General features: G+C 38.3%; 2 protein-coding genes across 4 annotated transcripts; one reads left to right on the top strand and one right to left on the bottom strand.

The window, feature by feature from the left end:
- Positions 1-73: 73 nt before the first annotated feature.
- rimkla (ribosomal modification protein rimK-like family member A) lies at positions 74-17966 on the top strand. The gene is made up of 5 exons (XM_079897673.1): positions 74-721; positions 9476-9706; positions 11390-11476; positions 13182-13385; positions 14701-17966. Exons 1-5 carry the CDS (start codon positions 559-561, stop codon positions 15207-15209), a joined length of 1194 nt encoding a protein of 397 aa, XP_079753799.1. The 5' UTR covers positions 74-558; the 3' UTR covers positions 15210-17966.
- zmynd12 (zinc finger, MYND-type containing 12) lies at positions 11484-26904 on the bottom strand. 3 transcript variants are annotated; one of them, XM_079897675.1, is made up of 9 exons: positions 26613-26904; positions 24270-24411; positions 24003-24174; positions 22552-22721; positions 22198-22320; positions 22033-22114; positions 19231-19376; positions 11657-11752; positions 11484-11582 (listed from the first exon to the last, which is right to left on the bottom strand). In XM_079897675.1, the coding sequence occupies exons 1-9, from the start codon at positions 26723-26725 to the stop codon at positions 11574-11576; spliced, it is 1053 nt and encodes a 350-aa protein (XP_079753801.1). In that variant the 5' UTR covers positions 26726-26904; the 3' UTR covers positions 11484-11573. The 3 variants fall into 3 exon arrangements, with proteins under 3 accessions (XP_079753801.1, XP_079753802.1, XP_079753800.1); XM_079897676.1 differs by lacking the exon at positions 19231-19376; XM_079897674.1 differs by lacking the exons at positions 11484-11582; positions 11657-11752 and adding an exon at positions 17960-18571.
- Positions 26905-27017: the final 113 nt, after the last annotated feature.

The following is a 27017-nucleotide window of genomic DNA, read 5'->3' on the forward strand; positions in this document are numbered from 1 at the left end:
GTGGACTGCGATTGGTTAATGTGAGTGCGAGCCCTTCTTGCTCATTGGCTGGTGCGGGCTGTGCATGAGCGCGAGGGAAAGAGTTGTAAACGCGAAGCGCGTGCTGGAAAAGACGAGGCGTAGAGCTGAGAGCGGCGCGAGCACCGGAGATCAGCAGGGGCATCACTCGTCACAACATCCAGCCTCTCATCCGCCCTCTCTCCATTTTGTCGCGATTTTTTTCGGTATATCTTTGAAGTCTGAATCGAAGTGAGCAAAAGGGTACCGAGTTCTGTAGCGAGGCTTTTGTTAGCCCGTGTTGGGGGCAATTACTGTTGCCCTCAGTGGGGGGGAGCGCGTTATCATTTTTAGCTTATTTGGGAGGCAAATTTGCCGCCTCTCACCGCGTGTTCGTTAAAAATCGATTTTAGGTGCGTTTTTGCTTCATTTTGGATCTGGCTAGGGCGGATTAACTGGGTTTTGTTTTGTTTTTAAAACCGTGTTGCGGCTCTTTGTGTGGGTTCGGCTTCGTGTCCCTGTGATAAGCTACCCGAAGTTCCGCACTCCGAGCTCCAAAACATGTGTTCCCGGGTGTGGTTTATCACAGACCGGCGGATCAGCCAGGAATACCCGCAGGTCCAGATCCTGCGAGCTCTGAAGGAGCGCTGCGCCGAGGACGATGTTGAATTCCGCTATCTTCTAATGGATGAAATCGTCCTGACCATCACGGACGGACAGCTCGGTAAAAACCACCGCGCGCACATACACATTCATACACGCATACATTCCATCTGTACGAGCTGAAATGGTTGTTGTTTAAACTGTTGAGTTGGCTAAACTGGTCAGTGTGGATGGTTAGCACGCTTGATTTGAGCGGATGTGCATCACCGTGTGAATGTTTTGTGTAACGTTAGATGTGCTGGTGGGTGACCGCCTAACCCACTTTCAGTCCGCCACCACAGCTTACCCGATGGATGGATCGCCGTTTTAAATAGTCGAGAAATCGTTTTAATCTCATATCAAATATATAAATATATTCACATCATTATTTAGATATCATATAACCGTTTATTGTTGCACCATGTGCGCGCGAACAGTCACGAGTGTGCGGCGCGAGCGCGTTCATTATCATCACATAAAGCCTCGAGCGCAGATGGCGCGACGTTCACAAAGACCCGTTATATCCAGGTGCTACACACGCGATGGTTTTAGGTTTTTAAAGCTTTTTTAATATGCAATCGGCAAGCTTTGATCGGAATTAATTAAACTGGTGTGCTATGACGCATTTGCGCGAGGTTTCACAAACAACGGGGTTCAATGAAATGACCGAATCGTCACGTGCAAACCTCGACTGAAATGCGACTTTAGTCTAAAGATGTTTGGTCGGTCGTTTAGACGATTACTGATGTAATAGCATCGCGGTCTGGTAGTAAAGCAATATTAAGAATACAGACAGACGTTGTCTAACTTGTGGTATCCGGGATGCTTAAATATACACACCTACCTCTTCTTAGTCATAGATTATCTTGTTTTACCAGTCTAGTTTTAATAGTCATTTATATGCTTAAACATCTAAACATCGGAGTCAGTATTGGTTACTACCCAAATATGACTTCAGGGTCACTTAAAGGCTTGAATTGATCTGACAGAACTCCTTATATAATACACAAAACGTGTGTGGGGTTCATGCTGTTAAATTAAAAGGATAGTTCACAAAAAAAATCATAATACATTTCTTAATATTTAATCACCCTTGTGTTGTTCCAAACCATCATCATGCTGATTTTCTTCAGTGGTAAACAAGAGATGTTTGGCAGAATGTGAGAGGTTGGCAGCCTGAGTCACCATTCACTTTAATTGCATCTTTATTTCCATGCAATGCAAGTGAATGGTGACCTAGTCTGTCATTCTGCCTAACGTCTTCTTGGAAGTAAAACATACTGGTTTGGAACAACATGAGGGTGAGTGAATGGTGACATTTTCATTTTCAGCTCAACTAATCCCTTTCATAATAAGCTGACAGCAAGTTGCAAAGTGTCTCGTAAGATAATAATCTGAGTTATTGACACCGGTGTTGCCATTGTGGAAGGTGGGGCTGTTTTGTTTTGACATAACAGCATTTATTTTAGGTGGTGCAGATGGGCACTGGACATAAAGCATTTTGCATGGACCTGAGGTAAAGGGAGTGGCTATGCACCAATGCAGCTCTGCCTTGAATCAGCTACTTTAAGTTTAGTGGTGTGACTTCGCGACATAGTGGATTGCCAGTCTAACAGAAAGACCCGAATAGACTAGATGAGAAGGAGAGAAGAACTAAGACCATATTGAGCTACTTTAATGCAAAGGTAGACAGCTGTATGGAGAACGTGACAGCAACACAAATGGAGCAGGTTGTTGGCCTGTCATGTTTATGTCTGTGTGTGTTTAATGTGCTGTCCTGGATTCTGTCTTGGTCCAATAAAGAGGTGGTTGACAGTTGGTCAGCTCTGGGATTTAAACCCCCAGAGATCCTGACATTCTGCTGCGTTACATCATCAACGTGAGACGCATGGAACAGAGTAGGTCAGCACATAATCATGATCACTTATGTCAGTAAAAGCATTGCAATTAAAGACCATTGTTTGAGGACATCCCATAATTCCTAAATAATAATTTCCTGAATTTATTTGTGAACCTGTTGACAGGTGTGCCACAAGAGTGTGTGTTATCGTATCACCTGCTGTGTGTTACGCCACATGCAGGAATCAAACAATCAATAGGCAATCAGGGTTCAGGACTTTTGGCAGCGTGATTTTTTCAGTTCGTGTGATGGTGTGAACGATATGTGTGCATTACTTTTTTGATGTCAAGTGTCCATTCCTCTAAGACATGTGAAATCTAACACCAGTTTCTCACACATGCACAAACTGCAAGCCTGCTGAAAAACAAACAAACATGCAGATAATGCATACACGTGACTGTATGAGACCGTAGTTAGTGGAAAGTGAAACTTCAAACTGGAACGATTTAATCAACTACTTCCCAAGACATAGGTCAATAAAGTCATAGGGAAGATTTTATAGACATAGAAGAGGGTTGAGAAGTGTAGTGTTTAGATAGCAGTGGTATCTGTTGTGCACTAAAATTGAGGTACCAGTATTTCTCAACTGGGAAAAAGCAAGTTGCACATTTGTAAACGCTAATGTACAGGGTTCCTTCCTGTGCATTATGGAAAAATATTTGCATTTCCAGACTATTGCCCTGATTTAGTTTTCATAATAGAAAATTAAGAATTTAACGAAAATATTTATCATTCAAGAAGTGTGTTTTTATGGCAGATATTTAGTGATTCTTTAGTGATTGTCAAACACGACTGAATGAATTCAAGGTGCACTTTTTCAATATGAAAAAAATTAGGTTATAAGCGTTTTGGCTATCTTCTCGTGATATTTTTAGCACAATATTACAGAGCCTCTAAAAGGAGGACCTTCGCAAAAATAAAACACATACAGACTTTTGTGTGCACACGCGAAACCATTTAACTTGGCATATAGGTCAATGCACGGTTTTGCACACTGAGCCACCTATTGCGCCATCAGCCCATTTCGCAGTGTGGTTTCTTGGCCACCACAGACTGTATGCGTTAAAGCAGACCTAAGGCCTTGAAATATGATGTACTGCCATAACGAAAGCTAAATTTTGAACAGGCAATTTTTACAGTACCAGTCTTTTTAAAGACCCTTGAACTTGGCAAATAGGACAGTGCACATAGTTGGCACGTATTGTGCCATCAGCCAATTCATGTCATGGTTTCTCCGTCACAGAGGATGCCTTAAATTGGACATTAGGCCTTGATATTAGAGACTCTGCGAACGGCAGCGCCTGAGCACAGCGGTCACATTCTCCGTCTTCATTAGTTGTGGTCTCTGTTTAACAGTTATGTCGAAATGCATTACTGGATAGAACCGTTAAACAAAGAATGTAAACTGTTTACGAGTTTCAAGAGTATCATAGCTTTTGCTTTTATATTATTAGTAACATAAAGGCAAACACTATTAATACTTTCTCATTTACCGTCAGCATTCAGCATATGCGCATTTATATAATTTAAATCTAATAAACATTTAATTTCACAAACCTTGCAGGTTTAGTCGTCAACGTGTTACTGTGCGTGACTGTCAGATCAGCTTCACTGGAGACGCATGATCAACAAACTTTAAACTCTTGATTTCAAACTATGCTGCGCTATATTCAGGTGCCCACTTTCATATTCATATAATTTTCACTGTACTGTATGTAAAATTACTGTTACCTTGTCTTTTAAAAAAAAAAAAATTCCCAGTATGCACAAATTTACCAGATTACTAAGTTTACTTCCTTTTTATTATTTTTTCCAAACAATTTCTTGATTCTGTAATCATATTACTGTATTTTTCACGAATAAAGAAGTTACAATCTAAAGTAAGTCGATATAATTTAGAGATTTCTTTTTTAATTAATTTTCATATTATTTGGCCAGTCTGCTCTTTTAAGATATCAGCATCAGCCTTCAAAAACCAGTATTGGTCGACCACTAGTTTAATGACTATTTTGACAACTGATTGTTTAAAACAATACTGTGTTTTAAAGTGAGAAAATTGATCAGTCCATAAGCTTGTTCCAATTTGGATATTCTCGATATAGTACATCACAAAATTGTCAAGATCACGATTTAGATCGTGATTGTTTGTTATAAGATTGTGATATGAAATTTTGGGAAGATCGCCCACCCCTAGTTATAGTATATACAAAACTAGAAATTGTAGCGCAAGCAGGCAAAATATTCCTGTGCGCGTGTGAATAGTTTCTCGAGGGCTCTTGTGCATGCATATTTCTATTTTATCTCTTTTTATTTTAGGGGCTGCTCTGTTTGTCACTTCAAGAATCAATGAAAAATCCCATAGAAAATAAAAATATTTACAGATGACTGTATATACCAAATATAAATCGTAAAATAATGCTGAATTTGCTAAATATAGTCTTAAAAATCTACAGAGAAAAGTATGGAATTTTGAAATGGAAAATGTGTAGGGACCCTGAATGCAGAAGGTGGTTCACTTGAGTTAGGAACCTCAGTGTTTGATGACACTACTGTAAATTCAGTGGCTGAATTTCCGGTTTCTGTGGTGTATGCTAGTGTAATAAAGCGTGGAATATACAGGAATAAATGCCAATTCTAGCCCTTAACATGCACGATTTAGGATGTTTGTGTATGCAAGTTGTTTATAGCGGTCCAGCTTGTTTATGAATGGTAGGCCAACATGGCTTATTTTTGTGGTTGAAATTCTACAGGATGGATTTAAATATGGTAATGTAGTTTTGAGTACTGCTCTCTCATTGGCAGCTGAATGACAAGTATTCAGAACACACAAAAATTCATTTTAATTAAGTAAAACAAATGGATTTTCACTTGCACTACTGTTTAAAAAGTTTAGGCCCAGTAAGATTAAAAAAAATATATATATATTTTATTCAGCAACGATGCATCAAATAGATCAAAAGTGACTGATCTTTTGTAACAATGCTTTACTATTTCAAATAAATTCTGCTCTTTTGAACTTTCTATTTAAAGTATCCTGAAAAAATATTAAGCAGCACAGCTGTTTTCATAATAAGAATCAAATTCTTGAGTATAGAGTGATTTCATGTGACACTCAAGACCAGAGTAATGATACTAAAAATTCAGCTTTGCCATCACAGGAATAAATGACTTTTTAAAATATTTGCAAATAAAAAAATATTTTAAGTCTGGTAATATTTCACAATATTATTCTTTTAACTATATATTTTGAGGAAATAAATACAGCCTTAATGGGCATAAGAGAGACTAAAAAAAAACACCCTTACAACCCCAAACTTTTGAGTGGCAGATTATATTGAATAATTGTGGTATTATCCAGGCACTGTTTTGTCTGTTTATATACTTGTATCTAATTCCAGCTCACCTCACCCTTACAGTTACCTCTGAAGTAGGTTAACCCTGTGTCTATACTGTGCTTAACACAGTAGGTTACCCTGAAATCCTCACTTGCTCTGGATTCAGTGTGTGAGTCTGAGTCATAATGTTTCTTAACCCACAATGACAGCTGCCGCAGGACTGACAGAAGGGGGAAGTTAGGGGAAGTGCTGCTTTCTTCTGTTGAACACAAAAGAAGATATTTTGAAGAATGCTGGTAACCAAACAGTTGATGCAAAAAAAATGGAAGTCAATGGGGCCCATCAAATGTTTGGTTACCAACATTATAATATGTTGTGTGTTCAGCAGAAGAAATAAATTTATACAGGTTGGAACATCAACTTGTGGATGAGTAAATGATCACAGAATTTTCATTTTTGGGTGAACTGTCCCTTTAAGGGTTGATTCTCTGTGCTGCAGTGAATGTATGACTATCATTTCCTCCGGAAATTTGTCAAACTGGTATGAGCGTCAGATCTGTTAGTGTACCTGGCTGGTTACAGTTGGTGGACAGAGAAATGTCAACTACGAATATAGACTTACTTCGATGCTTAAAAAAATTTAAATAGCACCCTGCTATTTTGCAAGTTCTCCCACTTAGAAATCATGGAGGGGTCTGAAATTGTCATCGTAGGTACATGTCCACTGTGAGAGACATAATCTAAAAACAAAAATCCAGAAATCACAATGTATGATTTTTTTTTAACTATTTATTTGTATGATACAGCTGCGAATAAGTATTTGAACACCTGAGAAAATCAATGTTAATATTTGGTACTGTATGTAGCCTTTGTTTGCAATTACAGAGGTCAAACGTTTCCTGTAGTTTTTCACCAGGTTTGCACACACTGCAGGAGGGATTTTGGCCCACTCCTCCACACAGATCTTCTCTAGATCAGTCAGGTTTCTGGGCTGTCGCTGAGAAACACGGAGTTTGAGCTCCCTCCAAAGATTCTCTATTGGGTTTAGGTCTGGAGACTGGCTAGGCCACGCCAGAACCCTGATATGCTTCTTACAGAGCCACTCCTTGGTTATCCTGGCTGTGTGCTTCGGGTCATTGTCATGTTGGAAGACCCAGCCTCGACCCATCTTCAATGCTCTAACTGAGGAAGGTTGTAGGTTTAGGTTGTTCCCCAAAATCTCGCAATACATGGCCCCGGTCATCCTCTCCTTAATACAGTGCAGTCGCTCTGTCCCATGTGCAGAAAAACACCCCCAAAGCATGATGCTACCACCCCCATGCTTCACATTAGGGATGGTGTTATTGGGATGGTACTCATCATTCTTCTTTCTCCAAACACGTTTAGTGGAATTATGACCAAAAAGTTCTATTTTGGTCTCATCTGACCACATGACTTTCTCCCATGACTCCTCTGGATCATCCAAGTGGTCATTGGCAAACTTAAGACGGGCCATGCTTCCGTGCCATGCATGATTTCAAACCATGACGTCTTAGTGTATTACCAACAGTAACCTTGGAAACGGTGGTCCCAGCTCTTTTCAGGTCATTGACCAGCTCCTCCCGTGTAGTTCTGGGCTGATTTCTCACCTTTCTTAGGATCATTGAGACCCCACGAGGTGAGATCTTGCATAGAGCCCCAGTCCGAGGGAGATTGACAGTCATGTTTAGCTTCTTCCATTTTCTAATGATTGCTCCAACAGTGGACCTTTTTTCACCAAGCTGCTTGGCAATTTCCCCGTAGCCCTTTCCAGCCTTGTGGAGGTGTACAATTTTGTCTCTAGTGTCTCTGGACAGCTCTTTGGTCTTAGCCATGTTAGTAGTTGGATTCTTACTGATTGTATGGGGTGGACAGGTGTCTTTATGCAGCTAACGACCTCAAACAGGTGCATCTAATTTAGGATAATAAATGGAGTGGAGGTGGACATTTTAAAGGCAGACTAACAGGTCTTTGAGGGTCAGAATTCTAGCTGATAGACAGGTGTTCAAATACTTATTCGCAGCTGTATCATACAAATAAATAGTTAAAAAAATCATATATTGTGATTTCTGGATTTTTTTTTTTTTTAGATTATGTCTCACAGTGGGCATGCACCTACGATGACAATTTCAGACCCCTCCATGATTTCCAAGTGGGAGAACTTGCAAAATAGCAGGGTGTTCAAATATTTATTTTCCTCACTGTATCTATAAGCAACTATTTCTTAAATATATGCATGCGTGTATATTTATATATACAAAATAATTATGGATGCGATTAATTGTTTCATAGCCCTAATTATAATTGGTTGTAATTTTAAATGTATTTTTGCACCCAATATTTGTGTGCTCTGTATTTTTATTCTTTTTTTAGTGTTATGATTGTAGGTTAGCAACATGCTAAAGTCAAATTCTATTAAAATCAGTTTCCAATGTGTGTGCACTGTTTGTGTAGAACGTTGAGATGTTGTCTTTGTAGAGTAACTTATGAGGCTACTCTGCATAGACAGTGTGACAATTAGGATGCTGCCTATTTAGGGAATTCTCTAGGTTTTGGAACAGAGCTATTGTCCTCACAATGGTTGTTCAACAAGGTGGTAAAAAAATCTAAGCAGATGACTGTCTGTTAGTCAACATACAATACAATACAATACATAATGTTATATAATTTGGGAATCAATAATGATTGTATTTCATATATGCCCAAATCCCATATAGTCCTGTCATGCCCGTTTAACTGCATTCAAGTCCCATCTGCTTTGATCCATGAGAGGAAAAGAGAGTGCTGATGTAGCAGTTGCTAGTGAAGATGCTGAGTCGTGGTTTGTGTGTGTTGCTCCATCCTAAGATGGCGGAGAAGCAGGAGAGATTAGAAATACTGTGACGCATTCATGTTTTGTCTCGTTCCCTTATGGCTCCTTTTATATCCTCCGTTTTACATTTCCTGTTGTCTCTTGAATTACTTAATCACATGCTTGGCTTTATGTAATCTCTGAAATCCTTTCTTGTCATGCTCTATTTTGTGTGTTGTTTCATCCAAACAACAAAAGTACATATTTGCATTTTTTAGTAAAGTTTGATTGCTTTCATCTGCTCTTGTATTTGTAATCAGTCAAAATGCAAGATTTAAGTCAAATCCAATGAGTGCTGACTTTAAAACTGATTTTAGATTTTACTAAGTGAAGGCTGGCGTTAAGTGAGCATAAACCCAAACTGGCATCTTAATTAAAAACAGAAAGCAGTGCAAACTGGGTTAGTGGGTCAGCGTGAACGCCGCAATAGCGAGGCAAAGCAAGCGACCTTCTGCAGCATTGTGTAACTGCTCTCAGAAGGAGATCCGCAATTTAGTATTAGAGAGATGCTGTCGTGTGTTTTGTGAGCCAAGGCCAGCTCATATGTCATATTGAGTGTTTGTAAGTGAGCGAGCGAGAGAAAGGGGCAACACATCCAAATGAAAGTCTGGCTCTCATTGGTTTGCTCAGATACATGAGTGTAATCCCTCCACACAATACTGCGGCGGCCAAAACACAGACTGCACTGCCTGTACTGCAGCATGTGATTTATCTTCCCTTTCTTTCTTTCAGGTCTGCGGGTTGGGCAGGAAATTGTTACCTCATACCCGCAAGTTGCTGTGGTGCGTGTTCCGACCCCATGGGTCCAGTCGGACAGCGACATCACCGTACTGCGTCACCTGGAGAAGCTGGGCTGTCGTCTGGTCAACCGCCCTCAGGCCATCCTCAACTGTGTCAATAAGTTCTGGACCTTCCAGGAGCTCGCTGGGCATGGAGTGCCTCTGCCAGACACGTACTCCTACGGTGAGAGATCATCTTTATGTCTGTTAATGCATCATTCCCCAATAATCACTTTGTAATAAAAAAAAAATAAAGGAATACATTTTTCTTACTTGCATCTTATATACACCACCATTCAAAAATTTGGGGTTAGTAATTTCTTTTCTTTCTTTTTTGAAAGAAATTAATACTTTTATTCAGAAAGGATGTTTTAAAATGATAAAATTGATATATATCAATCTCACTATTTCTTGAAGCCAGCATATTAGAATGATGTCTGAAGGATTGTGAAACTGAAGACTTAAGTAATGGCTGCTGAAAATTCATCTCTTGTTCTTCACATGAAAAGAATACATTTTGAAATATACTAAAACATAAATCAGTTAATTTAATTGTAATATTTTTGTCTTTACTGTAATAAATGCAGCCTTGATGAGCATAAGAGACTTTCAAAAACATTACAAAATCTTACCACCCCCAACATTTTTAATGGTAATGTATGTGCACTCCTGTATTTATCATTTATTCAGGCATGACAACTGCTGTTTATGTGACACTCCGGTTTGTAGAATGAAACGGGAAACCCTCATCTTTACACTAAAGAAAACCAGAATGGAAAAACCAGAGAGATAGTGAAAAGAAGGGGAGTGTTAAACAGTGGTTACAGCTGCTGTAGTGACGTGTTCCTGGGCAGAGCAGTTCTGACATACCCTGCATTTTCTCTTTTTCTTACTGAACGCTGAACGAGTTCATCTGTTCCTGTCAAACCAGCCAAACAGATTCTACATCCATAAAGAATGTTCTCTTCAAAAGCATGAAGAATATATTTGAGAATGCACAGGGTGCTGACACATTTAAAAGTTAGTTATGCTGGCTTTGGTTTGGCTTTGAGCTTAAATTATATTTCTACCCACCTCTTAGGTTTCTCTTTCTTCTACTCCATATGCCATATGCTCTCTGTTTGTTTCATCTTGGACACGTTCTATCAAACCAGAGGTTGCGTTAATTTAAAATCCTGTCATTTACTTGACATTGGCTCATTTCAAATGCTGTCTAGCATTGTAATATAAATACAAGGAAAACATCTCTAGCTTGTAGTCTGTTTTGCCAAATTCAGGTTGTTGAAGACTGAAACATAGACTGTGACTTATATTCAGAAAGGTGATACATTTATATCGATAAAACATGAAATAACAGACCATACGTGTCCAAAGCATGAATTGTCATTTTTAATTATTGAAATTGTTCATATTGGCTAAATTGAGATTATATAAAATGTACACAAATAGAATGGCATAGATCTACATTCTTAAAGGGGAACTGAAAACAAATTTAAAGTATAAAAATAGACCATGGGGGAAAGTGATACAATTATTTATAGCACAACCTCTGGGTCCAACATGTGGCAGTCATGTATCTTCTGAAGAACATATTTTCCTAAAACATCTTTAAGCCATGAACCTTCAAAAACTGGCCACGTAGTTGAACTGAGTGCCATCCAGGAAATGGGAAACGTGTGTGGCAAAAGAAAAAATCTGTCAGTGTTGCAGTTCTTCTCATGTGGATATTGAATGTCGCAGTGTTGCTTGTTTCATTAGAGCTGTTTGCGTCTTGCTCTGGAATCTGGCACTCAAATTAAATCTCACTTTTAATTACATTCATTACATATTCACTAAGCTGTGTGTGTGTGTATGCATGTGTCTCTAGGAGGACACGACAACTTCCGCAAGATGATTGATGAAGCTGAGCCGCTGGGTTACCCTGTGGTGGTGAAGAACGCTCGTGGACACAGAGGTATATAACTGATACTAGAACAGTCTGTGTGCATAATGGCTCTTTTGGGGACTGAAAGAAACAGGCCACATTAGACTTCAGATCTGGGTGCTGATCTTCAGGAGCCCTGAGAACACAAACGCCTCAAAGTTATACTCCTGGATCTCTGAAATCAAGCAGCTTAGAAACATCATCTCTTACCTTAAAAACAAAGGTTGTCTTTCTTTCTCCCAGTGCACATAAGGCGTCTTTGTCCTGCACTGCTTTTTTTCCCCAAGCAAATTTGAGGTGTGTGTGCTGAAAGCATACTATTTTTTTACGACTGCTATTGTTTTAATGGTAGTTGTCTATGATCAGCAACAATACAGAATCACACACTGCTCTGGATTGACTCAAGAGTCTCACGGTCAGATGAGATCTTGCCTCATTAAAGCTAAGACCAGTGGCCACACCTGAAGAAAATTATGAAAATTTCATTCACTTATCTATATATGAAGAGTTCAGATGCAAAAGCCTCTAAGTGCCATCTGAAAGTTTCTTCTAGAATGATCATTTTTATCAAGCTTGTATATTTAAGTTCAATAATTTCACTTAAATGGCAATGCAAATTACCTATTAATTGTCATTTAAGTGAAATTACTTAACTTAAATATACAAGCTTTATAAAAATGATCATTCTAGAAGAAAATTTCAGATGGCACTTGGAGGCTTTTGCATCTGAACTCTTCATATAAAAATAATATAATGTAATATATATATATATATTTTTTTAATGCTCCCAGATCATCCCAACCAGTCTCTGAATGCGGTTTCAGAATGCTGAGATTTTTGAATGTTCCAAAATATTTATGGCCTAGTCACTTTTTTTTTTTTTTTTTAATCCGTACCCAGTTTATGATCACTACTGGACAAGTAATTTAAATGTATTGGTTAAAGGTGTTGGAGAACTGGTTAGGTAAAGCAGGACGCACACATTTCAGTCAAATCTTTGTTAAAAAGGTACTGGGTCGATTGAACTACAGATGAAAATAAAATTGCTCACAATGTTGACCTTTGTTGGGCTGTGACATGTTTTGAAAGATTTCCTCTGATCCAGGAGGAATAGGGTGGGGTGGCGGCAGCCTGATGGTTGAACATCTGGGAGAGTTCACAATCCTGCTGTTTCACCTTTGTGCCCTTGAGCGAGACACTTAACCACTGGTTGCTCTAGTGGTCTCTCCCAGCAATTAGTGTCTTGCATATCTCCTTGTATCTGATAGATGACTATTACCTACCAAAATTGATTATTCAACCGATGGATAAATGTGTTAATAAACACACACTCCTTGTGTTAATAAAAAAAAAAAAAAACAGTTTTGCATGTGGCCAAATTCATGCTGCTACACCTGGCTGTGTATCAAGAGTGTAAAATTATCTGTTAATGTGTGAAAGGGATGCATTTGACACTGTTCCACAAGATTGTCGTCACATGAAGGTTCGCGCATTTAACCCTGGATTGTTATTTGTTCTATTTGCTCCTTATGCAGAGGAATCAATCATTGCTTTAGCTTTTAGTAACACTTTGAAACTTCTTAAATTTTACACAACTTGTTAAAAGTAGACACATTTTGTTTAGGTAGTTCCAAAAAAATAATTCTGAGTACTTTTACAGTCAAAACCACACTACTGTTAAATTTGCTCTTGATCATAGTTGGTCTTTAATGATGTCACATTTTGATCTGTGCAGGTAAAGCTGTGTTCCTGGCCCGGGATAAGCACCACCTCTCAGACCTATGTCATCTGATTCGCCATGACGCCCCATATCTGTTTCAGGAGTATGTGAAGGAGAGCCATGGGAGGGATGTGCGAGTAGTTCTGGTCGGAGGGCGAGTGATCGGGTCCATGTTGCGCTGCTCTACCGACGGACGCATGCAGAGCAACTGTTCATTAGGTATGCAATTGTGCACTCGCCTCCCCCCAAATTATTATAATTTTTTTAATACTTGCTGATATTTTTTTGTCTGTGGATATTTTTATTTTTCTGTATCAACTATTTATTTTTAATTTTATTTCCATATAAATGTAAGATTTATATAAGAAAAGTTATAGGGCTGTCCCTAAAGATTATTTTAGTAATCATGTGATCGTCGATTATTTTGACAATTAATCGAGTAATCAGATATAAACAATAGTCTTTATAATGACTAAAATACATATATAATAACGAGGCATTCATTTTTTGCTTCAAATAATGTATCAAAAGCAAGTAATCTTACGGTTTTATAGAACAACATTGTTAAAACACATAATATAAACAATAAATTGATGTACATTATGTAATATAACACATGCTTGCAGAGGGAACCAATGGCCTGGTGATTCTTGTTGTCCCACTTTACAGCAGTTAAAATCCTTGTTTAATATTGGCCAAACAACATTTAACTTAATCTTTAATATTTGGCCACTTCTTTATGATAGAAATGCTACAGCCACTAATTTCTTGAACAAGAATATGTTGACATCAAAACAAGCTAATTCGGAGCGAGGGTTTAGCTTTTATTTTGAAATCACGATTAGTTGAAATCAGTTTGCATATTTAGAAACACATTGATGTATTGTCCTTTGTTAGCGTAGGTTTATAAATGATTTACATTACAAAGCTGTTGATGGCGCACATGAACATTATAATCAACCCAAACTCACAACATTCAGAGATGGAGTTTGAGGCATGCTCCACGCATGTAAATGATAACAGTTCATGTGGAAAAGCGTTAACATTGAACTGAACCATTCTGAGACACAAGTGCATGGGCCTATATATTAAACATGCAGGGCATATATTTATTTGATTGAATCGCAGCCTTTGTGAATTCACAATAGTACTATGCTATAGTGTGGTTTTAATACATCTTGCAGCCTTGATCTAATAATGCGGTCCATGGATTCTCGTCCTTGGAATGCGCCAGTTCTGGTATTTTGCCGTTTACTCGATACGGGTAAATTGCAATCAGGGATTTTTTTAAATCGAGTACTCCAATAAAGGAATCGTGACAGCCCTAATAATTACAATAATAAATACTATTAAATTTAATTTTCAGTTCAAGGCAACATTTATAATTTTCATATACTTTTTTTCTTTTTTATATTTAAGCTTTATTTAATATAGAATAAAGATTTAGAATATTTAATTGTTTTAGTTAACAAAAGCAACACTGACCATAATTTCCAATTAGCCCCTCTGCTCATGATTTCACTCCTTTTTCTAGGTGGGGTGGGAATGATGTGCCCCCTTAGTGAGCAGGGGAAGCAGCTGGCCGTGCAGGTGTGCAATATTTTGGGGATGGACGTCTGCGGGATCGACCTGCTCCAGCTAAACGATGGTTCTTTTGTGGTGTGCGAGGCTAATGCCAACGTAGGCTTCATCGCATTCGACCAGGCGTGCGGGATGGACGTGGCGGGCATCGTGGCCGACTACGCCCTCTCACTCCTGCCAAACCGCCTCAGCAGGAAGATGTCGCTGCTGTCTGTGGTCTCCAGCACCAGTGAAACTAGCAGCGAGCCTGAGGTGATAATCCCCACAGAGGTGTGTATTCCCAATGAGATCTGCCCACCCGGCACTAGCTGTACCATCCCTGACGGCGTGTCGACCATGAGCACAAGCTCCACCTCCAGCGAGAGTGAGGGGGATCTAAACGAAACGGGCCCCAACCCTGTCACTGCAGATCCCGCTTACAATATCAACTCCCTCCTCGCAAGTGAGATAACTGTTGACTGAGTGAGCTGGAATTACAGCCACAAACACACACAGATACACAGACATCAAAGAGCAACACATACTGAAGTGGACATTAAATGCATACAGATGCACATGTGTAATCATACTAACCCTCCCTGTAAACCCCCGTCTGAGGCTGCTCCCCTGATGTTTCTTCTCCATTGACAGACTATAGAATTAAACAAGTGTACAGTGCAGTTTGGAAGTGCACCAGATAGTGTACACTCCAGTCTGGCTGTAGTGCACCAGCTGAATATGCGTTTGCCACTGTAATTTGAGGGTGCATGCACTGTAGAGTGGTTTTATCAGGACACGATTCCCAAATGTAACCTTTCAGCGACCAACAAACTGGATTCTGATGTTCATACTTTGGGTTAGGGTACACACACACACACACACACACACACACACTGACATACACTTAAGGACATATTAAAGTCTTCTGTATTATAGAGAGAGAATGAATTAATTTTGTCTGTTACAAACCTTGTGGTAAAGCCTGGCTGAAGGCATAATGCATTGCATGCATGGGGCGAGAGAAAGAAAGAGAGAAAGGAAATGAATGGACCCAAATTTCAACTGCCCACCAGGATACAAAGGCACATACCTCCCTGCCCTCAAAAAGCCCATCCAGACAGACACAGAGAGGGACACCAAGAACAAAAACTGGAAAGCTGTGAATATTCTCATCCATCCCGACTCTCTTAAAAGCATGAATGAGTATGAGTTATTTTAGTCTGTTGCAATGGCTGCCTGTAGTAAATGAATTACTGCTGATCAGACAAGCGTAAAGGTTTCATTTGCTTTGCCGGTGTCTGTCAAATTGAATGACTGATGTGGGACCCATTTTGAATTGCCATCCTTAATGTGTAAGTGATGATTTGGCCTATAGGAACTTAATTGGTTAATGGGCATCTTTTACTTGGTAATTCTGCAATTGAGGCGGACATTTTAGAAACCTCCACTGTCCACCATTTTGGATTGGTTAATGTACTCTGTTTACAGATCAATAGTATGGAAGATAATGTGAACAGGGAACAATATTCTTAAAAATAAAAAAGCTGCTTTATCCAATGTCTAATTCAAACCTGCTAATGCCCACACGTCAATCTGCATGTCTGCCACTCCAAAAGCAAATCTCCCACATATTAGAGTCTGAACAGTGAGTTGCATAGAAATAGAGTAGACTTTTAAATACTAATGTTTTTACCACAAGGGCTGAACGTTTTGCCAACACTAAGCGATGACGATGAATAAGCTATTTGTCTTCAACGATTTGTTTGTACAAAAATACTGCAACAATAAAACTGAAGTGTCAACTCAAACGGGTGCTACAACTTCTCTTAATTCAGCCCAGTGGTCTAAAAGCCAATAACCTGAAAGAAAACCAGGAATTGTATTGATTTGAGCACTGCAAATTCCTCAAGTCTAATTCTTCTATTTAACATTAAGAAGTGACTCTTTTAATGTCCCTTTTCAATTTGGAAATGTCTAAAAATCCTTACTCTGCATTTTGCATATTCAAATTTACATTGAGTCTTAAATTGCATATAACAAACTTCAGTTGGACCAAACTCACAATCCAAACCAGCCCAGAATGGTTTGCCATGTTAGACGTCATAGTTTAGATCAATTAAATGTGAGTTCAGACTTTAGAGGAAATACTGTTTACATTAAGATGAAATATAGAATTGAAATTTTAGAGTTAACTCGGGGAAGCAGCCTTGATCAAATTCCTGTCCTTGGAAACGTGACATTCATGTTAGACAGTCCTGCCTATGTGTATCAATAAACAAAAGGACAAAGCGTTATAAAATATTAAGAAATGGATGCTGTGAGACCTGATGGTTAAATGCAATCTTTTTCTTGTTTGTTTTATATTTAGTGTTCTGTTGTCTTTTGTTTTCCTAATTTATAATTTTATGTTTTGTTGAGAAAAAGGACAAACTGGTTTATATGCGATAATCTTGCTTGGGAAAGGCTGAAGAGTGGCGAAGGGTTTTAGTGTGAGTTTGACTGAACAGACGTTGACCACCTGAGACACACACACACACTCTTCTCACCACCCCCTCTCAAGCGTTGTGATTTGCCGTCTTGTGTGTGATGTGTTCCATCATTCCATGCCACCAGAGACTTGCACCCTCCACCTCATCCCACTCAAGAACAAGTGTCCCTGTAAACTCTGACACTTTTCGGTGTTTGCGATAACGCACCATATGGTTGTCCAACTCTTACACACTCTGCCTCCACTTCCGGTAGAATTGAACAGGAAGTTTCTTCTCCCCTTATGTTTAGTATAATAACTGTGTGACTCCAAATCTAAATACTTCAATTCAGAATGGAGTCCTAAATCTGAACTGAGAGCTAAAATGGCGTCATCAGATCTGGCTCAGTGGAAAACATTGTCTATATGAAATAATACTCATTCTGAGTATTGAGGTACCACTATACTCCTCTGACTTTGCAATTAACTTAGCGTCACAACTAAAAAAAAAAACAGTTGCTGCTAATGAACTGTTCTATGGAATGGAAAAGGGAAATGTTTTGAGACTCCATGTGTTCATTTCATTGCGCCTCTTGTTTTGTTTTTGTTTTCCTTTTTTTAGTGGGAACCTAAATGCCAAAAACCAAGCAATGTTGTATAATTTAAAACAAGAAATTACTAGTGATAGAACGCTAACATTGATGTTATGTGTCATTACGTAATAAAACCAATAATACCAATAAAGACATTCAAAAAATGTCCAGAACATGAAATTTGTGTCAGCTTGTCTTTATCTCACATCACAGTTGACAGACCTTTTCCATCAAACTTTGGCTATTGTTTGCCTCACTAAAGGTGCAGTCACATTTCAAACTTTTGCAGGCAAAATCCAATCAATACAATAGGAATCCATGCGCTTGGGAGTTTTGTGAAAGAGTTCCCTACACAGATTTCGCAGCGGGTTAGTCACAAATTTACCAGCAGAAAGGTTTGAAAGTGACTTCTGTGTGAGCTGTGCTTTGTACACCATTGACAATGGACCCTTTTTGCCAGTGAAATTTCACTAAAGTGACTGCACCTAAATTGTACATCATTATCTCCCAATATCCATTGATGATAGATTAACGAATGAATATGAAGTTAAGCAGGATGCCACCGTACAGTGTAAAGTCACTGTTTGACTGTTGATTGTGCTGTAAATTGTGGTCTGTTTTGATTTATTGTTTTTTTGGAGGTCTGTGGTGTATAGGTTTAGCGGGCAATCTCATTCCAAGTGTTTTTCAGCATGTTGTATGAGATTTTGGATTGACTCTCTCAGTCTGTTTTGTTCACTTAACCCCTGGATCAACACCTCAGCCTTCTTCCCATACTCCAGAGCCTATATACACAAACACAAAAACATAAAAGGAGTATATACCAAAAACAAAAAAGGAAATCTGATTTCCAAATAAATAGACCAATGTTTCCAATTTAATCTGGCAGTATGACAAGTGTAGCTGTTTAATTGAGAGAGTTTAGCATAGTTTGATGAATGCTAATGAATGGGATGTTAACAATTTGGTATAAGAGCTGGGGAGATGTGAGGTAATAAATGGGAAGGTTCTTTTTTTTTTCTTTTTTTTTTATGTAGTTGGATATGAGAGCTGGGATGTTAAACTAGTTAGTCATTAGGGATTTAAAATGTAGGGGAAGTAGAAGAAAGCCTGAAGGAGAATCCCATTACAACCAGAATAGCAGGGTCATGGCTTTAGTCATTAGTGTTATTAGTGTTAATCTGCACTGAATTCAAGAACTTAAACATGTTTACAGCACAGAATGACTTCATATACACCCATGCATCCAGATCTAGATTCAAACGTTTCATCTCAGCACTTTCAATTTAATTTAGATGTTTGGGCGAGGTTTTGGTTATTTACTTTACTTTGGTTATGCAGGGCAGTGGGTGAGGAGGTGAGTGTTGAATTCAGGAGCATATTGTAAATGTATCATATGAAGTTTCTTTATAGAACATTTCATTAGTCGATCTTTATTGTTTACCTTGGTGTAGTTGTTGCATAGCAACCACAGCATAGCTAGAGAATGAGCCAACAAGACTGACTGGTCAGGACGAGGTTTCACACTCTGTTCCTCAAACTCTAAGAGACATCTCAACATCTGATCAGCCTCTACACACTGGGCCTCATCTATATAGACACACAAAAGAGGAATCTCAATGTCAGATACAAAGGTCACAGGTCAGTGTAGTATCTGAGAAAACTGTTTCAAGTGTCTGTATTAAATAAAAGCTTCACCACTGTTCGATCTTGCGAGGTGAGTAACAGGGAAATACCTGTGAAATTGTATGATGAATTCTGTTGCATAATCTCAAATCTATGAGATATTCAGCAATATGATTCTCCATCTAGTGTTTGAAACATAACACCTTACACAGAGTTGTTTCCATTTGACGTTGTTTGCCAGGCTGATGAATCAGCCGATATTTTCCTACTTTGAGATTGTCTGAATCGGCTGATAACCATGATCACTCGGTCCATTAAGAGAAATACTACTAGCTCTCCCTTGAGCCAGTTCAAAAATCTAACAACAACCTAGTCTATGAATAATTTGTTTCCAAATATTTTTAGTGTATTTCAATTAAATATTGCATGAAAATGTTTCATTTCAGCGTATGTACGCTACCGTTCTAAAGCTTCGGGGTCAGTAAGATTTTTTTTTAATTAATGTATTTAAATTAATAACTTTATTCAGCAAGATTGCATGCAATTGCTAAAAAGTGACAGTAAAGACATAACATTAAAAAAGATTTCTAGCTAAAAAAAATCATGTTCTTTTGAACTTCATCGAAGAATTAAAAAATGTTTTCAACAAAAATATTAAGCAACACAAGTGTTTTCAAAGTGTTTCTGGAGCCCCAAATCAGCATATTAGAATGATTTCTGAAGGATCTTGTGACACTGAAGACTGGAGTAATGATTCTGAAAATTCAGCTTTGATCACAGGAATAAATTAAACTAGAAAATGTATTTTTAAATTGTAATGATATTCCATTGTATTACTGTTGTACTGTATTGTTGAAAAAATAAAAGCAGCCTAGGTAAGACTTTCAAAAACATTTTTTTTTTAACAAAAATGTATGTGTATGTATAATTGAAAAGTATTCGCTTATATCATTGGTTTAGTTAAACATTTCAAGTTGTGTGTATTCCAAACAAACATAAATGCACAATGAACAATAGTATTTTTATACATTAACAATACACTGATTTGCTATTAAATGTATTCATTTATAAATTAAATAAGAGTAATTATGATGATACCTATTGCATTTACAAGTGTCTTGACTGAACGGTGATGTAAGGCTCCACTGACATGATCAGACTGTCTGCCCTATAGAGACAATAAAAAATAAAACTGGCTAGTCTGTGTCCCTGATTGATATCAGGTCATGCTTGTTGTTGTTGCTCAGTGCAGTCACATCCAATGTGACATGCAGAGCAAGGCCGGCTGAGCTGTTTCCTGCTATAGAGTCATCAGGTCAGAAGTTATAATGTGATGTGGCTGGCCAGAGGGCGGAACCGGCGCCAGTCTACTGACCTCAGGTCAGTCGTTAAGAGGCCAGAGAGCAGGAAGGATCAAGTGTACTGACCAGTGACCAGCCAGTATGGACACAGAGCTAAGCCAGCCACGTCACTGGAAGACTTAGCCAAAACACAGCTGAGGTTAATAGGCTTAGAGAGAGAACTAGGGCAGGAGTGCGGCACGTACTAGCGGCTCTGTCATATTTGATCTTAGTCATCAGTAGAATAAAGTAGCTTTTGCTCTAGGACACAACCTCATGACATGACTCTAAATATATAGATGACCTCATACAAACTACATAACAATACACAACACAGATGGTACAGACTGTCATAAAAGCTTATAAATAATTAAATCCGCACCATACAGATGTGACATTTCGTGAGAGATATCAAATTTTGAAAAGTCAAATTTATGTCAGGATATGAACTACATTAAATAAAAATGTTATTTATTACTTTTATATGTATATATTATATATATATATATATATATATATATATATATATATATATATATATATATGCATATGCAGCATGCAGGTGAAATGGGCAGGAATTAAGATCTGATTGACTTCTGATTGACTGGGTAAATTATCTCTGAAACACCAAGGCTTGTGTTGCTTGTGTCAGCAGCGGTGAGAGTTTACCAACAGTGGTCCGAGGAGGGACTACCACAAACCAGCAAGAGGCTGTTGGGCACCCAAGGCTCATCAATGCATGAGGGCAACGAAGGCTAACCTATCCGGTCCAAGCCAACAGAAAGTCTACTGTGGCACAAGTCAAACAAATGTTTAATGATGGTTATGGGAGGAATGTGTCATAACACAGTGCATTGCTCTCTGATGCATATGGGGATACGTAGCCGCAGACCAATCAGAGTGCCTATGATGACCCCTGACCACTGTTGAAAGTGCCTACATTTGCCACATTAAATTTAGCACATTATAAGCATTGAACTTGAAAATTCTGGCCCTAAGACAATATATGCATTTACAGTATATATTCAGGATTATTTAAGGACTTACAGTTATAACTATATATTCAGATTTACAATTATATGGCTTATAAATAAATATTCGGATTTACATTTACATATTCACGATTCATATTTTTATATAATTATTTCCTAATTGGCCCTTCATAATATGAATATATATACATTTGATATTTGATGAACAATGAAAGCGTTATTGTCCACAGAGATGAGACTGTTTGCGGATATGTCTTTGTGTAGGTTTACTGTCTTTATGCCACTTACCAAAACATTCTTCTGGTTGAGTGCCACTCCGACTGATATCATCCATCAGCTTACACAGGTGAGAGTGCCATGAACTCGCCACCTGTACACATGCACGCAATGCGATGAGAGACGTTTCACAGACACAGATGACTCAATGTGCACTGGAGGTGGGTGTGTGTCAACCTCTGCATAGAGCGAGAGGGCAATGTCAGGCTTGTTTTGCTTCAGAAACACATCAGCCATCAGGAAATATCCTCCAGACGTCACAGTACTGTCCAAACCAAATATCTCACTGGCATAGTACACCTGCACAAAGAAAAAATATATAAAAATTCAAAAAATGAATGTAGTTAGTCAGTACCTCAAAATGAACTTTGGGTGTTTAAAGAGATAAACAAATAACTGACATAAATAACTGGACATGAAATATGGATTTTTAGTTCAAATTAAACAATAATATCTAATGCCAGTATACCACTGGTACATTATTATGAACATACAATCCAATCACAGTGTTCCACGCATATTAGGACTTACGTCATTGGCAAAGTGAGTGAGTGCAGATGTGTATTTTCCCATGGCAGCGTGCAGGCGGCCCAGGGTTCTGTGTAGCTGATGAAGGACAGTGTGACTGCAGCCTGGTGTTTTCATCACTGTCCACTCAGCCTTAGACAGATACTCATGAGCCTGGGAGAGAGAACCTAAACCTAAACACACACAAACAACATACACTATGAACAAAGTGTCCTTGATGCCTCTTGAGTTGGAGTGAGCCTGGCTATTAGAGGGCCTGTCTGTGTCTACTCAATACAACCATCTTTGATGTTTCTATTGGAATAGACATCTAGTGTTTTAAAGATTTATGCCTGGTTTCCTCAGTTGTCAAAAAGTCCACTGTGTGGATTCTCAGCAAATAAAGTGTCTATCTGTATAGACAGAAGCCTAATGATCAAGGGTGTGTCTCGATCCGCTCCCTAGTTCAACAGTGCACTGCCCATGCCCAAGGAGTTGGCTATTCCTAGGGCTGTCTCTCTGTCAACATTGGCAAAGTGAGTGAGAAGCATCAGCTGCATCAGCTGATGATTTGGTGGTCGATAAACATTTTTTATGATTATCAATGTTGAAAACAGGTGTGCTGCTTAATATTTTTGTGGAAACCGTTATACATTTTTGTCATGAATACAAAGTTCAAAGCATTTGTTAGAAAATAGGAATCTTTTATAACAATGTAAGTCATTGGAATTTCATGCCCCCTTTCTGGATAAAAGTATTTTGTAGAAAATAATAATAATTAAATATATGAGTAGAAATGCAAGTATATTGTTAAGTATTTTGTACCTTGTTTATTGCCTGGCTGAATAAAAACATTTTTTACATACGTTTTTTTTGTAACAGCTATAAAGTAGATGCACTGTGATGTTGTTTATAAATGTCAGATGCATTTTGATGCGGAATTACTTGACACAGCAAACTGAGTCATCAGTGTCCCAATATTTAATGGATCAAGGCCCCAATTCATATTCACAATATGCAAATTGATGTCAGAGAATTATCCCATGCCAACTATCAAATCTCCAGTCACATAAAGATGAATCTTTCATATGCTTATGTCAAAGAGCTTTCAGTGAAAGAGGTTTTCACTCAGACAGCACACATCTGCATGACTAGTCTGCCACATCCTGAATTACATAACAAACGTCTCTCCGTTCAGTTCATGTCCAAGCACCACCCTTGAGTCCACCAATAGACCGTCCCACAGGAAGTAAATAGGGCTCGATGTCAGACTCGGTTTTTTAGCAAACTCTTGTTTCCGTTCTCTACAGAAGTGAAAGTTATTGGCTGTTAGCCTCCAGAAAAGTTCAGAAAGTTAAGCAAACTGTGAAGTTTGTTATCTAATGGACCTTAGAGAGAATTCAAATTAGTTCAGCCATGGGTTGGTTTTTGCAGGTTAAGTTACATGTCTTTTGTTAGTTTTGTGCATATCTCACCTATATTAGCCTGCGCAAGCAGTAGATAAGCTGGTACCAGTTCAACAGAACAGGTCCCGTACACCTGCATGGCCCAGCGCAGGAATAGGAGAGCGGCTGGCAACACATCCTGGAACCTCTTCTTGGACACCCACCTCTGCGCCTCTAACTGAGCAATCTCTATTAGATACTCCTAGTGTCGAAAACATACAAAACACACACATATCAGACATCTGCCCTGTTAACAAACTGATTTGCTCAATTTTATGTGCTGGAGTGCATTTGAACCTGTTTTTTCACTCTTTCTTTGTGGTGGTGGTCTTGGTCGGACTGCAGTGTACCGAATGGTGCAGGTGCGTGAATAGATACCAGCAACGGACACACTTTTTCATGAATACTGATCCAGTCGGTCAGCTGGTGGTCAGGGTCACTACACACACACACACACACACACACACACACACACACACACACACACACACAAGTTTGGTTTCCATATTTCATGGGGACTTTCCATAGACATAATGATTTTTATATTGTACAAACTATATCCCCTTACACTAACCCTACCCCTAAACCTATCCCTCACAGAAAACTTTCTGCATTTTTACATTTTCAAAAAACATCACTTAGTATGATTTATAAGCTGTTTTTTTCTCATGTGGACCAAAAAAAAAAAAAAAAAAAGTCCCCACAAGGACAAGGATTTCAGATATTGCCATCTTTGAGGGGACATTTTCAGGGCTGCCAACTCTCACGCATTGAGCGTGAGACTCACGCAATTGACACTTTTCACACGCTCTCACGACACACATCCATTTTCTCACGCACAGAAAAATTGCGGAGCAAAGAGGTACTTTTAATATTAAACTAATTCTCAGCTCTTAGATTCCGTCAATTTTATTACGAAATTCAGACAAAAATACGTTTGGCGCTTGTAAATGTGACGTGACAGACTCGCTGAGCGCCTCAGTTCAAGTGCACGTGAACCGATCATCTGTTACTTTTTTATTTAAAGATGCAGTACAACTTACCGAAAGTATACATAATATCGGCGAATTAGTGTTTTTCAACCACGGAAAGAGGTCAATGTAACAGCAGGAGAACACATAACGTTACATTTAGCTCAGGAAAGCCATTTAATGACCATAGCATGTTAATTGAATAGAAAAAATAGCTAGAGAGGAGATTTTGCTGAGCACTATATTACATATTTATTATATTTTTACTTATGTCATTAAATAATTGTTATTATAACAAAAACTGCATTATATTTAATTTAATTTGTTATTTTCAACCTTTAATAATACCAGCAGATTGGGCCCTCTATGTTTACAGCATTAGGTGAGATTTTTTTTTTTAAATAAAATGTAAAATAAACATGTATCCAAATTAGTCAATATTGAATCAAAATCGGAATCAAATCACAAGAATGGAATTGAAATCTTGAAATTTTTGTCAAGCAATAATAAAAACTGTATCCTACCAGTCATTGTACAATGTAAACATTGTAACATGTCACTAAACTTCATAAAATTCTATTTAGTTACCAAATGTTTTGACAATCACAATTACACTTATTGTGAATATTTGTTTTTACATAACCATGAAACAAAGTCCTCAAGTTCCTCAACTTTTAAATTTTGTAAAAAAAAAATAATTAAACAATAAATACCATTTTGTGGCTCTTTAATGTGTCTGACAGATTGCTGTAGACTAGAGTCTCACAGTTAAAGCTGCTCATGAGCAGATCATCTCTTCCTTTTAGTTCATTTATAGCATAAAAAAAAACATGAATGAACATAAGAAGGCATGTTGTTTTAACCGCGGAAAGACGTCAATACACACCGTTTTTCAAGTTAAAATCCTCCAACGTTAATCTACTAACGTTAACTCTCCTGACTGCATTGTCGGAAAAAAATAGTGGATTCGGCGGATGGCGGATTATGATTGGTCAGATCGCCTGTCAATCAAACTTCATGCGAAGGGTCAATTGGCGCTAATTCAAAACGAAAGTAGAATGCACCTTTACGTCACATTTTGTAATATTTGCGTTTTTATTTTATTTTATTATTATTCATCTCTCATCTAGTTTTTTGAGGAGGACACTGCCCCTCTTGCCTCCTCGGAGGAATCGCCCCTGATACATTTTAACTATCGCTTTAAGTGCTGCCCACAGGAGAACATTCTGTTTCTGGAGAAAGAAAAACGTGACCGAATTATAATATAGATTAGATTAACATTTGCATGTTGACACTGTGAGACCGTAGATATGGGTCGTGGTTCGTGGTGTCTTTAAAACGGCAAGTGAAAACTCCACGGATGCACACTAAACACATATATTTTTCCAGTCATATTTCTTTCATTTTTTTCCTGGTTGGTTTTAAGCACGCATGGCTGGCTATTCTCTTCCCTCTGCACATAATTTCTCCTCCAGCTGTTTGAACTCGTTCAACCTTTCCATCTCTGCAGCAACACGGCCAAGAAGAATGCGTGCGTAACATGTGTGCCTATAATGCCACCTGCTGTCTGTACGCGCAATTACACCGTGGCGTATTCTTTACCAGTATAAGGTGTTGTATTATAAAGACAAAAAAAAATCATTGAATAACCCGAAGGCTCCAGACTCACCAGTAAAATGTGACCAGGCATTGTGTGCACTTCAGTTGAGCAGGTTTCTGGCAAAGTTCGCATAGCTTTTTCACTCCTTTGGGATTTGCTAGAGGGTTTATAGTGAACGACATCCCAAATGTACAAATCTCTACTAAAAACTCTCAGCCTGCAAAATGTGCTTAAATATAAAACAAAACAAAACCAAGCTTTAATTCTTCGTTCTTGCCACAAACCGTTTCAACAGTTTTCCAATTACAAATCAGCTCACGCAATATTTCTTGCTTTGTGTCTGAATAAGTTGTGTTTTACAAATTGGTTCCCATGGAGACGACCTCAACTTAACCGACGAGGATTTAACTGCCCCAGCGATTTTTGTTTTATATATCTTATACACTATTTATAGTGTATAACAATAGCGTTGCT

The sequence above is a fragment of the Squalius cephalus genome, assembly GCF_949319135.1.
Source record: "Squalius cephalus genome assembly, chromosome: 16".
Classification (NCBI taxonomy): Eukaryota; Metazoa; Chordata; class Actinopteri; order Cypriniformes; family Leuciscidae; genus Squalius; species Squalius cephalus.